The sequence below is a fragment of the Epinephelus lanceolatus genome, chromosome 17 (genome assembly GCF_041903045.1).
Source record: "Epinephelus lanceolatus isolate andai-2023 chromosome 17, ASM4190304v1, whole genome shotgun sequence".
In the NCBI taxonomy this organism is placed as follows: domain Eukaryota; kingdom Metazoa; phylum Chordata; class Actinopteri; order Perciformes; family Serranidae; genus Epinephelus; species Epinephelus lanceolatus.
In genome coordinates this window covers 37668264-37683086 of record NC_135750.1, presented here as the reverse complement: position 1 = coordinate 37683086, position 14823 = coordinate 37668264, and the positions used below count along the sequence as shown (strand labels likewise).

The window sequence follows — 14823 nt, the reverse complement described above, 5'->3', positions numbered from 1 at the left end:
AGGTAAGGTGTGAAATACACTCACCTGACACTGGAGTAATTACCTCTCTCTATGTTCACACAGGTGTGTGTGTGAAGTAGAAGTACGATTCAGTAGCCTATGTCATTGTTTATTTGCTAAATCTGTTTCCATTGCCAAAAGTCGCACTTTCCTAATATCGATACGCGGACTTTTCCACCCCCTCCAAGCGTAAAAATTTTTTCGAATTTCTGGCGTTTCCATTCAAGTTTTTTTTTCGCAATTGTTGAAAATGCAAATAAAAATAGGTGGATGGAAACCCGACTAATAACAATACCAACATGATGATGTTCAGCAGGTATATTTTTACCATGTCACCATATTTTTTTAGCATGTAAATATTTAGCATCAAACACAAACTGCAGCTGAGGCTGATGGGAATTGCGTTAGTTTTACATGTATTTGCTTATAAAAATGTTGTCTGTGAACAATGAGTGGTGCACAGAAGTGGAAGTCTTGGCCCAGATATCCACTGGCTACACCAGAGCCCCTGAAACATTGGCTGTTGCCCCCAGAGGCTTTACAGTAATGTCCTCAGACCGATAGTCAATGAGTTCTGAGATTGCTGACACATTTCATCTTTTTATGGGGTTTTTTGAAAATAAGAAAATATTGAATTACATCAGCCCTTATCCTTTAAGACAGAATAGACAATAGAATAGTAGAATAGACAACCTGTGTGGTACTGATCAGTAGTTAAGAAAAGGTCAGCATCAGCATGCTGATAATTTAACAACCCTGAACATGATGGGCCATTCAATAAAAACTACAAAGGGCATATGATATTTAAATCAGATGTATATTGGAATTAAGAATCATATTTGTCATATAGCTGTATGTTTCAAAAGCAAGTTCTCAGGAATGAAACCCCAACCGTGTGTGTGTGTGTGTTTCTTTGTAGTTGTATCTCACCATCGCAGGAGGGCGTGTCCAGATTGGCGGTGAATCCGCTCTCACATACACATAAATAGGATCCCTCTGTATTGACACAGTCGCCGTGGGGGGAACAGAGCTCTGGATCATCCATACACTCATCAACATCTGTGAGGACAGCAACAGAAATCCACTGAGAGGCTTGTGTGTGTGTGTGTGTGTGTGTGTGTGTGCATGTGTGAGTGTTCTTCTCATCCAAGCAGCAGTACAGACACTGTATTGTGTAAATCCCTGATCTGAGACTTGTCTGGCGATGAGAGGATACATCCCTGCTCCAGTGCTCACCTCTACAGCTGGTGCCGTTGATCTGTCGGTATCCCTGGGGGCAGGTACAGGTGTAGGAGCCCACGTTGTTAACACACTCCCCTACAGCATCACAGGGCCTGGCTTCCTCTAAACACTCATCCACATCTGGAACACCCACACATCAGTTGTTTTAAGGTTGAAACACACATCTAGAGAATTGATGAAATCCTTTAAGAGATGGATGCAATCATTTAAATTTATTTGTTAATGGATTAATACATTTGTTTGTAAAATAATTTATTTATACCTGTTTTTATTGTCAAATTAATTTAAAATTATAAATATAATATTGCTTGAATCCTTTATAACAATTTCTATGACACTGGTAGCCCTCTATAGAATACATTTTTGGATTTATCATCTTTACACTTAAATACATCCAGACATGAATTAGGCTGTATCTCAGTGTGTACTGAAGGTGATGTGAATGAATACCAAAGTATGTGACAAATTGAAATTTTGACCTGATGATGGCACTGCATGGAAAGTAAGAGGATCACTGAACTGACTGCAATTCATCCTCTGGAGACCATGAATGTCTGTCTCAAAGTTCATGGCAATCAGTCCAACAGTTGTTTAGACAATTCACCCACAACCACCAATGTTAACCTCATAGTGGTACAATAGGAGAAGGCAGGGGATCACCAAAGTCAGTATGATTCACCCTCTGGGAACCACCAACACATTTAATGGTAATCCATTGCTGAGATCTTTCAGTCTGGACCAAAGTGGAGGACTGACTAAATGACAATGCCATCCCTTGAGCCATGCCTCCATTCCATCTGTTTCTTAAGGCCAAGATACCCCCAACCAACTTCAGAGAACAAGTGGTGACGAAGGCGCCTGCTGCGTCACCTCACGTCGCTGTGTCTCAGCCAGAAAGTTGAACATGAACACACCCCAAAGACTTCAACCGACGGCCAACCAGCATGCACATTCTGTGCTTATGTGAGAGGACATACCTCTCCATACCAGCAGATGACAGTAGTCTGTATTAATCAATCAAAAATGGAGACCAGAAGACTGTCTTGATACTAGTTAAGTAATTAGCACATTAACAACGCAATCCAATGTTGAAAGAACAGAGCATATTTACTGTGCTCCAGTGAACAATAATACAAACCATCACGTAGCATTTCTGCTATAGGGCTCAATGGCTAAAGAAAAGAAAATCTTGTCTAATATAACAAGTTTGTTTTGATCTCACTCCCTCTTGACTTTAGCCTTTTGTTTACTTTTCTCACTTCTGTTTCTCTTCTCGTGCGCTGAGCTGAACTGCCAATCAGAGTGATTTTCTTTACTGACAGACTCTGCCAAAGCTGTCTAGGACTGACGAGGGCCAACCGTGCGAGACATCCATGGACGCTTACCAATTGCCCAACATTGACCGACGGCTGACCGTCAGCTTGGTGTGTCAGGGCCTTAAGAAAGTGACAGTAACAGTTTGTACAGGACGATGACTCTCTACACACGCCCTGAGCTTGTGGCAAACACGTTTGGTTACAACACAGTTTTAAGTTTGCACATTGATGATGAACATCTACTGTAAATGTCTGTGCATTAACAAATCAATTAATCAGAGCACAGTTCCACTGATGTTTTTTCTAAAACTGATAATATAACACCAACCCTCATTTGCACACAAAGACCAATTTCATTTATACACATGAAACAACAGCTCATACATAAAGTCACTCAAATACAAGTCCCTCCTGGTTTGGTCTCTGACCTCTGGTGGCCATTAGAGAACATTAATCGAAAGACAACACAAGAAAGCAGGATCATTCCCCCTCCTCTCCTCAGTACTGCTGAACTGTGTACACTGATTTATGGATATGACACTGTGTCCTTGGTAAATCAAAACTGATGTCTTCCACTAGCAACTAATTGGAGCCATAAAACGAAAATATATCACAGACATGTTTTCCAGTTTAACATCTGCAACACACCTTGACATCAAAAGGGCAGCAATAAAAGACAAAAAGGGGAGGGAAGTTACTATTTACAACTTATTAATAAGAGAGAATGTTAATGTTGTTGCTAACATGAAAAAAATATTCAGCATGTATATAACAGAATTTAAATTACATTTTTCAACCCACTATTACAATAGTATAATAGGAAGTGTGTCGATTGCCTTTTTTGCTGATGTTTATATCCAGTATATTATACTGAAAGACAATAATATTCCATAATTATATGTTGACATATAATTAATAATATATATATATATATATATAAACATTAAGCCCAAACATATCCAGTTGCCTACAATATAGTGCTTAGGATTAATGTCCCGTGATCTCAGCTTTCCATGATTAGGTGGTTTATATAGGATTACTGGCTCATGATTACGTTGGTTATTTACAATTTTGGTGCCTTACTTTCTGTAGGTATGGGTACAAACAGTGCATGAACAGCCTGAAAAACGGAACTATTGTCAAATCCATCTGCTAATTGTAAAATGTTAAAGTGATCTCCTGATCTGTACGAACAATGTACAGCCTTTATATATACAAGATTATTTTGTAACCATGGTGAAACACCAACTTTTTTAACTATAAAACACTGTGTAACAGTTTATCATTCTCAGTAATATTGTAGTAGTATGGTCCTTAAAATGTTTATCATACCATCACAATAGTCTCCAGCCGGGGACACTCTGAAGCCTGGCCCACACTGACAGATAAAGGAGCCTTCAGTGTTCTGGCAGTGGCCTCTGGTACAGACCCGCTGATCCTGGCACTCATCTATATCTGAAATTAGACAAACAACAGAACAATTACACATCGTATGAGCAGAATACAAACGTTCAGGCAATGAATTTCGCTCACACTTTGGCCAGCATTTTAGTTGCTGAACAGAAGATATATAATAGTGCAAAATGAAGTAAATTTTAATAGTGAATTAATGTAAGTTAACTACTATAAAAAGAATAACAAACAAGCTGCTTATATAACACCATTTACAAAGACTACAGTGTCTTCTTACATGATGTGGAAGCATTGAGGGCTGGGATTTATATCTTGAGTGTTAGACAGTGTTGAGAGCTGATCTAATTAAATGCTTGAGGGCTAAACAAGTCAGGTACACACAGGCAGAATAACTAGAGTGGCATATCATAATTGGTCAGTATTATGTTGATATACAATGGCAGTACTGAGTGGTCCAGGGTGACATGGTCTTCGGGTCATGTGTGAGGCCTGAAAGATTTAAAAACCCAGGAAGTGATGTTTCCAGTTTGAATGAGTTTCAGTGTGACATGATTATTTCTTTCAGTAAAATAAGCCAAAAGGTTTTAGAATGGTAAAGCCATAATGTCATTCATGCAAACACTGCCCAGACCTAATGCATGTTTATGAGGTAACAACTTCTTTTAATGGCACTCGATATTTGCAGTTATTACGCAGTTTATATTTATAGGGTTATTCTGACCACCACAGACTCTGACCAACGGCTAAACCACTGTGGTTTTAAGTGGGCCTGTCTGATGATTCTAGCATAAGTTCTGCAGCATAATCCAGCTCTATCCCTGTGATGACCCAAAGTCATCGTTGGTTACTAGTAATAAATAGTTTGTTACAACTTGGGTTTTATTTTTGAAGCTCTGGCCATTAGTTCTATCAGTCATTGCACTCTCCAAGTTAATTGATTTTTGTCTTCATGTAATTGGTATACTGAATAGAGACAGAGCACATTTAAGTCCCGCCCCCACCAGACGAGGAAAAAATCCATCACTCTCCATTGACTTTGTATTGCTTGAAGGTGCCTGCTTGACTTATCTCTGCTAGCAAACAACACAAAAATGCCCACAGGCTGCTTTATGGTGGGATGCACTAACAACATGGTAAAGAATCCTTCTCTAAGTTTTTCCAAGCTGCGGAACTGAAAAACTAAGCTGTTAAACGACAAAAGATGAGGCATCAGCAGGAAGATATGGGAAAACCATGGGATTCTATCACTCAGTATGTCTATGCGCAGCAAGCATTTTTCTTATTTGGCTGGACAAACTGTAAAGTTTGAAGGTAACTAAGCTATCAGAGTATGTCACTAATGGCCATTCAGTGGGATCACTTCTCCAAGATAAGCAAGATAGGGAGAACAGGCACTGAAAAAAGACAAACAATACTGATATTGTCAATGTAACGTTTTCTCTCTGGTAGACATGAGTTGCTAAAATAGTCCTTTGACATGCTGATATTTAATGTTTTTAGCTAGCTACAAGCATTTTGTTTGCATTTTAGCCCTTAGGTGCATATTGTGGTAGTTAGGTAGTTGTGGTAGTTTTCTCCTCTGGTGGGCATGGTTTTCAGAGTATGACGCATTGCCCTCTGTCTCTTTACCAGGACACCACCTCATTAGATTGCCTTGGTTGCCTTGTTCTGAGATCTAAGCAGCAACTTTTATTGGCACAATATTAAGGAGAATTATGTATATATGTATATATTGATATATTTAATGACTATATTTAATTTAATATATTTTTTAGAATGAACATGATTGTTATAACACCAGCACTGGACAACAAGAACTACATTCACGAAAGGCAAAAGCAAGATCTGGAACTACTTTAGATTCACTTCTTACACACACACACACACACACACCCCCACACACACACATGCACAGTGAGATGTGACATTTCCCTGAGCTTGGCAGTGTCGTGCAAACATCTGTGCTCTGGATTATTAACTTCTATAAAGGACTCTGTTGCAAGGCCTAATTATTTCCTCTCTCTCACCACCACCACCACTCACTGCCACCCCACTGTGGCTTGCCTTGCCTTGCATGGTGTGTCAACAGTCAAAATCCAAAACCTCACAGCTAACCCTGTGTCACATGGGATACAGGATCAGCAAACCACTGAAAGAGGAGAGATGGGCACACCTTTGATTTCCAGAAAAATGTGTTCTGTGGAATGGCTCATTGGTTTTATTGCTTGACTGGCACTGTATTTTATTTTGCATGTGTTGCCGGGGCTGATTTCTGTGTGTGTTGATGGCTATACATTATGAACATTATGAGATTAGGATATAATCTAACTATTCCAAGAATGGTGTGATCAATGTAAAGTTCAAATAGCTGAAACTGGAGACCACTTCTAGATAAGGTGGATACACATTGACACTGAGTTTTAAGTACAACTCAAAAAGAAGCATCATGTCACAAAAAAATTTCTATAGTGAGCTCCCTTTGGATGCATGACTGCACTGTAATGAATCTTTTTATCTCCAGTATGCTGTTGCAATGTTTCTAGTTTTCTAAAAATCGGTTTTCAAATGTTAGGTCATAACATTTTACATATTGTTGCTGTCTGTTGATAACCAAGCAACTCCAAAATGTCAACTTCTCAGGAAGAAGACAAGCAATGTGAACTTAACCGCCATGAAGTTTGATGTTGTTTAAGAGGATCTGAAAGAGTTTCATGACACAGTGGCTGTGTCATTTTCTAAATTAATAAAATGAGAATTAACAGTTATTTTAATTTATTTCTCCATAGTACACAATATTGCAAAGTGAAGCACTAAAAATTGTATTCCTGGAAAGAACCATTTTCAGCTGAAGAAACCATTTGAAAATGGTTCATTATTAAATCAGAGAGAACACAGTTCTTTAAAGTTCTTCAAAGAACTAGAAATGATTTGCCTTAAATAACCATCAAAATGGTTCTTTGAGGCACCTTTGTGGGTTCTTTAAAGAACCATTAAAGGAAATAGTTCTTTACAGGAGCCTAATCTTTAAGGTTTTTTTGTGGAACCATAAATGGTTCTTCTATGGCATCACTGTTATCCCTTTGCCACCAACTGGTTCCGTTCCAGTTCCTACACCTAATTTTGAACCGTTCAGAGCAAAAATAAAATGGTTCAGAACCTGAAAAGTTGGTTCCCAGCTGGAACCAAAAACAGCAGGTTTTCCTTGCCTTTCCTATGCCCTGATGTGTGAACTGTGATGACATCAGTGGGTGTGTCATATTTTACAGTGTGTAAAGAGAGGATGAAGCAGACAAAGATGGAGAATTCAAGTGAGAAATGGCCAGGAAAAAGGGAGCGTGCAGTGATCTCATTAATAGTTGGTCCATGCTTGTTTTTTGATTAAAAACAAATATCTGTAGTGACAGAAAAAAAAAGATCTCAGGTAATCACCTTAATCAGCAATTTTGCTACTAGTGCTCACTTCTGTGGTGCATTGTACAACACCCTACGTTGATGACACATCCTTGCCTACAATGATTACACACTACACTGGTGAAAACGAGGGCTGGTTTGCTAGATAGCACCAGAGTTCCAAGAACCATGAATGGAAGCGATTCAAGAACCAGAGCTTATCTGGTGGAAAAGGGGTATCTGAAAACCAATTTTCAGTTCCCATTAGCACCTTTATTTTTCTGTGTGATAAACCTGACACTGACTAAATGGTGGTTTTCAGCTTTCAAAATTAAGCAATTTAACGTCATATAATAATAGCACCAGTGCAGACAGGATCCGGAATCAAATATGCAAGTCTGCAAAAGTCTGGTTGGTTGACTGCACCAGAGTGTAATGACTCTTTTTAGGATTCCAAATTATGTCTAAAAACTCCTTCCCCTCCTGAGCCTATTTTTGTATTGATCTTATTAATAGATACCTTGGTTGTATATCCACATCCATATAAACCTCTCAAAGCAGTTATAAGCTGATCCCTCATCCTCCGCAGCTGGGGAGAGGAGATTTTATTGCAGCTCTGGAGAAACAACAGTCAGGCCTGTTTGCCCTCACAGCCCTAATTCAGTATCATTTTGGTGGGTGGGGAAAGCTGCGTTGAAATGGCAGGAAACCACGTAATGATAGAGTGCCTCAAATTTATATCCCAATAAGGGGGACGAAGCAGGGAGGAGGGTGGTGCAGACGCTGGTAACAGCTGGTCTCTGGTCTTGTCCAAAATTCAAGTGCCATATAATACTATTAGTATGCACTTGTTAGTGTGCAGAGTTTACGTTTAACCTGTTGTGTAGCACCCAATAATGTAACAAGTTCCTAAAAATGTAATATTTGTACTTGACCTGATCAACAATGTAATAAAATCCAATCTTGTAATAATTTAACAAGTAGGGTAATAAAATGTCTTGATTGATATTGATTTTCACCAATATAAAACATTTCAGGTGGGTCATTTGGTGACAAAACCTACATTTCCTGTGAAAACAAGTTTATTTTGAAAAGACACTATGCACGTGATGCAGAATTTGACATGCTGACACTGGGGCGTTTAAAACTGATGCTAGAGGGGTACCTGGAGAGTCATTGTTTATATCATAGGGCCACTGACCAAGCTGCCATATTTAGAGTTAAGAGTACGAACGTGTTGCAGTGTGCATATATACTCCACCTACAGAGAGACAAAGCGGTATTTCCACAAATCCTGCCTGATTGTCAAAACATTTGGTCTGAACTTTGGTTTCTGATCTGAGGATGATTTGTAAAAATTCAGTTCTATCAGGTACCACTGTAAGATCAGAATCAACACTTTGGGTATACTGAAAAGTTCATTCATTTATTCATTCTTCCATAACGGCTTATGCTGTTAGGAGTCACAGGTGTGCTGCAGCCTATCCCAGCTGACATTGGGCGAAGGGCGGGGTACACCCAGACTGTTGCAGGGCAGACACATGGAGACAGACAACCATTCACACTCACATTCACACCTATGACCAATTTAGAGTCACCAATTAACCTAGCCTGCATGTCTTTGGACTGTGGGAGGAATCTTAAGTACCCAGAGAAAACCCATGCTGACATGGGGAGAACATGCAAACTCAGCACAGGAGGGCTCCCCCACCCTGGGGTTCGAACCGCCCACCCTGGGCTTGAACCAGGAACCCTCTTGCTGTGAGGCGACAATGCTAACCACTACACCACCATGTCACCCATGTTGAAAAGAAATAGCCCTATTTCCATGGATAACTGAGAATATTCATTGTCAGAGTAATAGTCCAGTCCCCTGGCCACCCACCCTCTATTCTCTGGAAAAATGACTGCGGTAGTCACAAGTATTTATCAGCTCCAGATCCGATCACCTCTGATCAGCAGTGATGGAAAAATGACACCCAAGTGGACATGTCAATCTTTGCCCTGTATGATGCAATGACGTGCCACAGCAGTGCCCTGTACATGGCTCTGTTCTACTGGAAGAGGGAAAGGAGTCTATTGCCTACTTTTAAACTCTGTATATAGTACATGCTTATTTTGGTGGAAAATTGGTATATGTCATATTTGACAGCAGAGATGGGCCTGAATGTGGTAACTCCTGTATATAATTTCAATTTGTTTCTTATTTTATTTTTTCTTTTTTATTTTTGTCACTGTTAAGACTACTTATTTCATTTTCTTATTTCATTATATGAGAAAAAATAATACCTTAGGGGACAGAAAAGTTATTCAACAGCTGATTGTTCCTTCCACCACTTTCCTGGTAGAGTGTAATAAGCAATGCAGGAAGTAGAGCCACCTCTGACGAGGCTTTGTATGTTTATTCAAAATGTATGCAAAATTTCAAATAAAAGTCTAGTCCCAGTTAAATGGGTGTGGCCTCACATTTTGACAAATAAACGCCTGTCTCAATTAGACACCTGGTCTGGTAACCAAGCAGTTTTTTTATAAAACTTATTTGGATGTATAACAAGCACCAAGTAAGATTGGTAAGATTCTCTACAATTCAATCGTTCAATTAATTTTACTGAAACCATGAGTACCAAAAAATACTTTATTCGAATTTTCCATCCTGGTAAACAAGAGTGACACAAAAAAAGTGGTGACTCTTTCATAGTTAATATGTTATTAAAAAACAAAATTTTCAGTTTAGTGATTTACGCAAATAATAGGCTGGGCTACTAATTGAAGTTTTACAGTATTCCCTATTGGTATGTGCATTACACTGGTGAGTTTTAAATGCTTTTATTTCCCAGGTGATGGGCAACGTGGAAAAAGTCCAAGGTTAACTATTTACATTAAAACCTTCAAATATTTATAGTTCATGCTGAAGCTGTGACATGACTCTTGTTGATCATGTGATTTCACAAAATGGCACCACAACCTCTCAAGACTATGGAACTATTGATCAAGAATATAAGCAGTCAACGTTGGATGGAAGAGGTACATGAGTATCACTTTTTTTTGCTGCAACTGTTGGCTGTGTGTTACATACAGTATGCTTTGTGTGTTTATATGCACAGGGACACATATGAGAAAGACAGAATAAATGGTGTGCATGTAACAGAGTCTTTCAGGGAAGCAACAAAATATGCTTGTTGTGAGTAGTTGAGGGTACGTACCAACACAGCTTGTTCCCTCTTCACTGATGAGGAACCCCTGCAGACACACACACAGAAAACTGCCCTCTGTGTTCTTGCAGCGACCACCAGAACACAAAGATGGGCTTTCCAAACACTCATCCAGATCTGGACACACAGCAGAGCACACAACATAAGATGAGATTCGTATACAATTAAACTGAACAGATGTAGCTTAAGTTACTAGCATTCATATTTGTCACTTAATTGTAAATAATATATATTAAAAGAAATACTAAAGTTATGGATGAGGGAAAACAGACTTTGACCACTGGACTAGACTCCTCACCTACACAGGTGGTGTGGGCGTCATCCAGGCGGAAGCCCTCATTACAGTGGCAGGTGTAACCCTCAGCTGTATTGTAACAAATCCCAGGACCACAAATATAAGGGTTGATCTGGCACTCATCCACCTCTAGGCCAGAAAAGAGAGAGAGGAGAGTATTAATACAGCAGCAGTTCTACAACTAATAATGGGTCCCACAAAATACTAGAAAAAGCCATGAGGAAGCAAAACACACCATTAATGGACCACAAGTTAAGTGCTTAATAGAAAAGCACCACAAGTTTACTACATGTATCACAGAGCAGCCTCAAGGAGTTGACTGCAGGGAGAGTGACTACAATGCAATTAACTGAACAGAACAAAATAAATGTGATTCCTTAGTTTCACTTATACATTTTTTATTGACATAATGCCAACCAATTGCTTTGTTTCCCTTCAAGTTAAGCTGATTTCTTTACAGCAATTCATAAAGATAATCTCACCAAAGATTAACTCATCTTGTTCTCGACACTTTGCATACATCTTACAGGGTTTGCTACACATTTATTTATTTGTGGCAACCCGCCACAATAACACCATTTGCAGCCACAAATAGATTTTCTATAGTTGGCTGTGAAATTCTGATTGGTTGGTCGACTGATTGGTCTTTCTGCTCTTGATCGGCCAAATTCTCATTGGTGGGATAATTGCTGGTGTTACTTTAATAAGGCTGTGTGTCCACCAAAGCATTTCTTTACACAAATGAAAAACAATAGCTGTTGTTGCTCAGCGCTTGTATTTGTCCTCTGTGATGATTGAGTCTTTGCTGTGTTTTGTCCTGCCCCTCCTCCACTGTGATTGGATGGCTGGTGACAGTGACGAGCCCAGCATTTTACCCAAAGTTAAACATTTTTCAACTCTCATTCTTAAACAGAAAATGGATACATAATCATGGAACACATTCAGTGTCAGATTTATCATATAAACTGATTTTACCAAGTCTCCAAAAAGACAGATCAAGGCTGGATTACAAAGATTCTGAAAGGGATACAATCACACCAGAGCCCTTGTTGGAGCGGCACAATGGCTAACGTTAGCTTTTGGGCTAAAAATAGTAAGTTTCTCTCGCATGCAGGATAGAGAGATATTTGACGTTAGTAACATTATGTTGTATATGACACTGTCAACCCCAAAGTTAACTTCTAAAGTGTTCAGTATGTCAGATTTTTCTTACTGGTCCTTATCAACACTTTGAGACAGACTCACGCAAGCAGGTCAGGTCAAAAAGCCTTAAATGTGTGCAATTTATTTTCTGACTATACTACGTCGGAGATCACACAGTGGAGAAGGTCAGGTACGTACCATGGCTAGTTCTATTAGCAACCTGTCAGCTATGCTTCACCTGTTCACTAACTTAGAATAGAGGTCTCAGAACAGATGAGAATGTACTTCACCTGATGAAGAGAAGAGAAGAGAAGAGAAGAGAAGAGAAGAGAAGAGAAGAGGCAAGGCAAGGCAAGGCAAGGCAAGGCAAGGCAAGGCAAGGCAGGGCAGGGCAGGGCAGGGCAGGGCAGGGCAGGGTGAGATGAGACGAGACGAGACGAGACGAGATGAGGAAAGGAAAGGAAAGGAAAGGAAAGGAAAGGAAAGAAAAAAAGAAAACGATGGTCACAGTGAAAAGAAAAGAAACGAAAAGAAAAGAAAAGAACATGGTTTAGTCTTACCGGCTGACTGGGTGGGAGCGATGTCCTGGCCTGCATTAGAAGGGAGGATCTCGACTGGGGCAGGTGGAGAGCTCCTCTCAACAACCTCTACTCAATCAAGAAATATAAATGAAAATACATAATTCCATACACTTTATATCTATTTAAGTCAACATATGTTTTTTCAACCAAACATGACAGCTCTTTTTTGTACTTTTTTTGATATTTTTTTATGGGCCAAGGCGAAGTCTAAAGAGATGAGTTTTCAATCTGCAGAGAACGATGTGTAGAGCCGCCCTCTGCTGAGTTCTGTTTCCTTTGAAAAAGTAATTACAAGCTTTCATCTTTTCGCTTTGCACATAAGTCATTAAATATTCTCAACTATGTTTGTGCAGCCTATATTCTCCACAAACATGAAAATTCCACTGTTTGTTACAAATAAATGCATCACTTCATTTTCTTCTACCTGTTTATGTAACACTTGAATGGATGACTTTCACTGTACCATTGTTCTTCTCACTGTGACCATCAGTTCTCACCTCTCTCAGAAAGCTAATAATGTGGCTTTTTCAGTGGGACTGGTGATGCCATTACTCATCTTTTTCAGACTTAATGTGGTGAATGAAAGGTCAGGCTGGCGTGTAACCAAAATTATTCATATTTATAGTCATACTCTAAGGATGTCAAACATCCCTGCCAAATTTTGTGGCAATCTAATGAGGAGTGGCTGAAATACCTTTCTCTGTATAAAAGTCTTGAACAGACAGACAGATGACAGACAAATTGACAAATTCACCATCCGTAGCCTTCACTGACAGCATGGCAAAATGTTTCAATAAGCAGTGGTTTTGTGAATGAAAATGCACTAATAATGACATAGAGATTGACCAGATGCTTTCAGAGGAAGGCTACAGGTATGCAAACAAGACTACTTCAGTACTGTGCAAAAGGGCAAATCTGAACATTCAGCTTGTTTAACCTCTAAGCAGAGTAGAAGACCTCAGTACCACCACTAGCAGCTCTCAAGAGTAATGTGAGGCTACAGAGGGCAGATAACCACTGAAAGTGAGACTGTCAAAACAATGGAGGAAAAAGACATTGGTTTGACAGATCTTGAGTTGTGGTGGGATATGTTGATGAGAGGGTTTAAATTTGGTATATGAATGAATGCAAGGTTTCAACTTGGTTTGTGTTAAAGGAACACTGTGTACGGTTTAGTGGCATTGAATGAAGAGAACTGAAGATTGCAACCAGCTGAAACTTCTCCCATGTGCCAAGTGTGAACCCTCAGATAGGATTCCTACAGTGTTCATTGTTCAGGAGGTTTTTAACGAGAGCTAAATTATTCCTTTAAAAAAAAACAAAAAAAAACGGACCACATGATTTTAAACCGGTAAAAACACTGATTAAAGCAGTTTCATGTTATAAATCACTCTTTACAATGTACATGACATTAGAGAAAATCAAGTTATTGTGTTAATCTGACTAAAACCGGACTTTTGAAATACATGTAAACATGTTAGTCCGTGTGAAATCGTACTAAATTAAATTTCTCATAGTTGGACTAACATACCCAGATAATGTGATTGAGAGTCAAATTACTCCTGCATGGTAAATGGTAAATGGACCTGCATTTGTATAGCGCCTTTCTTGTTATCCAACCACTCAAAGCACTTTTTACAGTCACATTCACCCATTCACACACACATTCATACACTGGTGGCCGAGGCTACTATACAACCATCGGCGTCTGTGTCCTTCCGTCAGCCACTCTGTCTAAAACACAACTTTTTCCCAATTTTTGCTATGATTTTGGCTTTATTCTAACATACGTTTTTGAGAACTGTTAGATTTTAACCTTATCTTACATCGAGTGAGGAAGTGATAGCCATCCGGCACCGATTTCACTTGTTCTATGAGTCGCTGCCAAAGCAACAGCTGACTGCCTCTTGATAGCGTGGGAAAAATGGAAACTTACCTGAACCCTTCCCCAGCAGCGGGCCCATTGTTCTGGGCCCTTGGCGGTAAGTTTCCAATCCTGGATTATATTCTCCTGTATCATCCACTCTTTGCTCTATCCAAACCCACCCTCCTCCTATTTATCTGTGACTACAAAATGCTGCAGACTTCTCTAGAGTCCCCCCACGCCACCTGATCTGCTCCCATGGGTCCACTCACCTCACCCCATGACTGTGACAGCTGCCTCCACAAGTCCCAGATCATCGCTGAATTGGAGCAACACATCTCCAACCTGCTGAAGAATGACTTTAACA

General features: G+C 39.5%; 1 protein-coding gene across 4 annotated transcripts in view; it reads right to left on the bottom strand.

The window, feature by feature from the left end:
* The window catches only part of ltbp1 (latent transforming growth factor beta binding protein 1), a 203971-nt gene that overhangs the window by 30987 nt on the left and 158161 nt on the right, over positions 1 to 14823 (bottom strand). For all 4 annotated transcript variants that reach the window (XM_033612892.2, XM_033612893.2, XM_033612894.2 and 1 more), the window contains 6 exons: positions 12572 to 12658; positions 10872 to 10997; positions 10565 to 10690; positions 3891 to 4013; positions 1237 to 1362; positions 931 to 1059 (listed from right to left, as the gene is read on the bottom strand). In XM_033612892.2, the coding sequence (XP_033468783.1) occupies positions 931 to 1059; positions 1237 to 1362; positions 3891 to 4013; positions 10565 to 10690; positions 10872 to 10997; positions 12572 to 12658 (717 nt within the window). The remainder of the gene's footprint in view (positions 1 to 930; positions 1060 to 1236; positions 1363 to 3890; positions 4014 to 10564; positions 10691 to 10871; positions 10998 to 12571; positions 12659 to 14823) is intronic.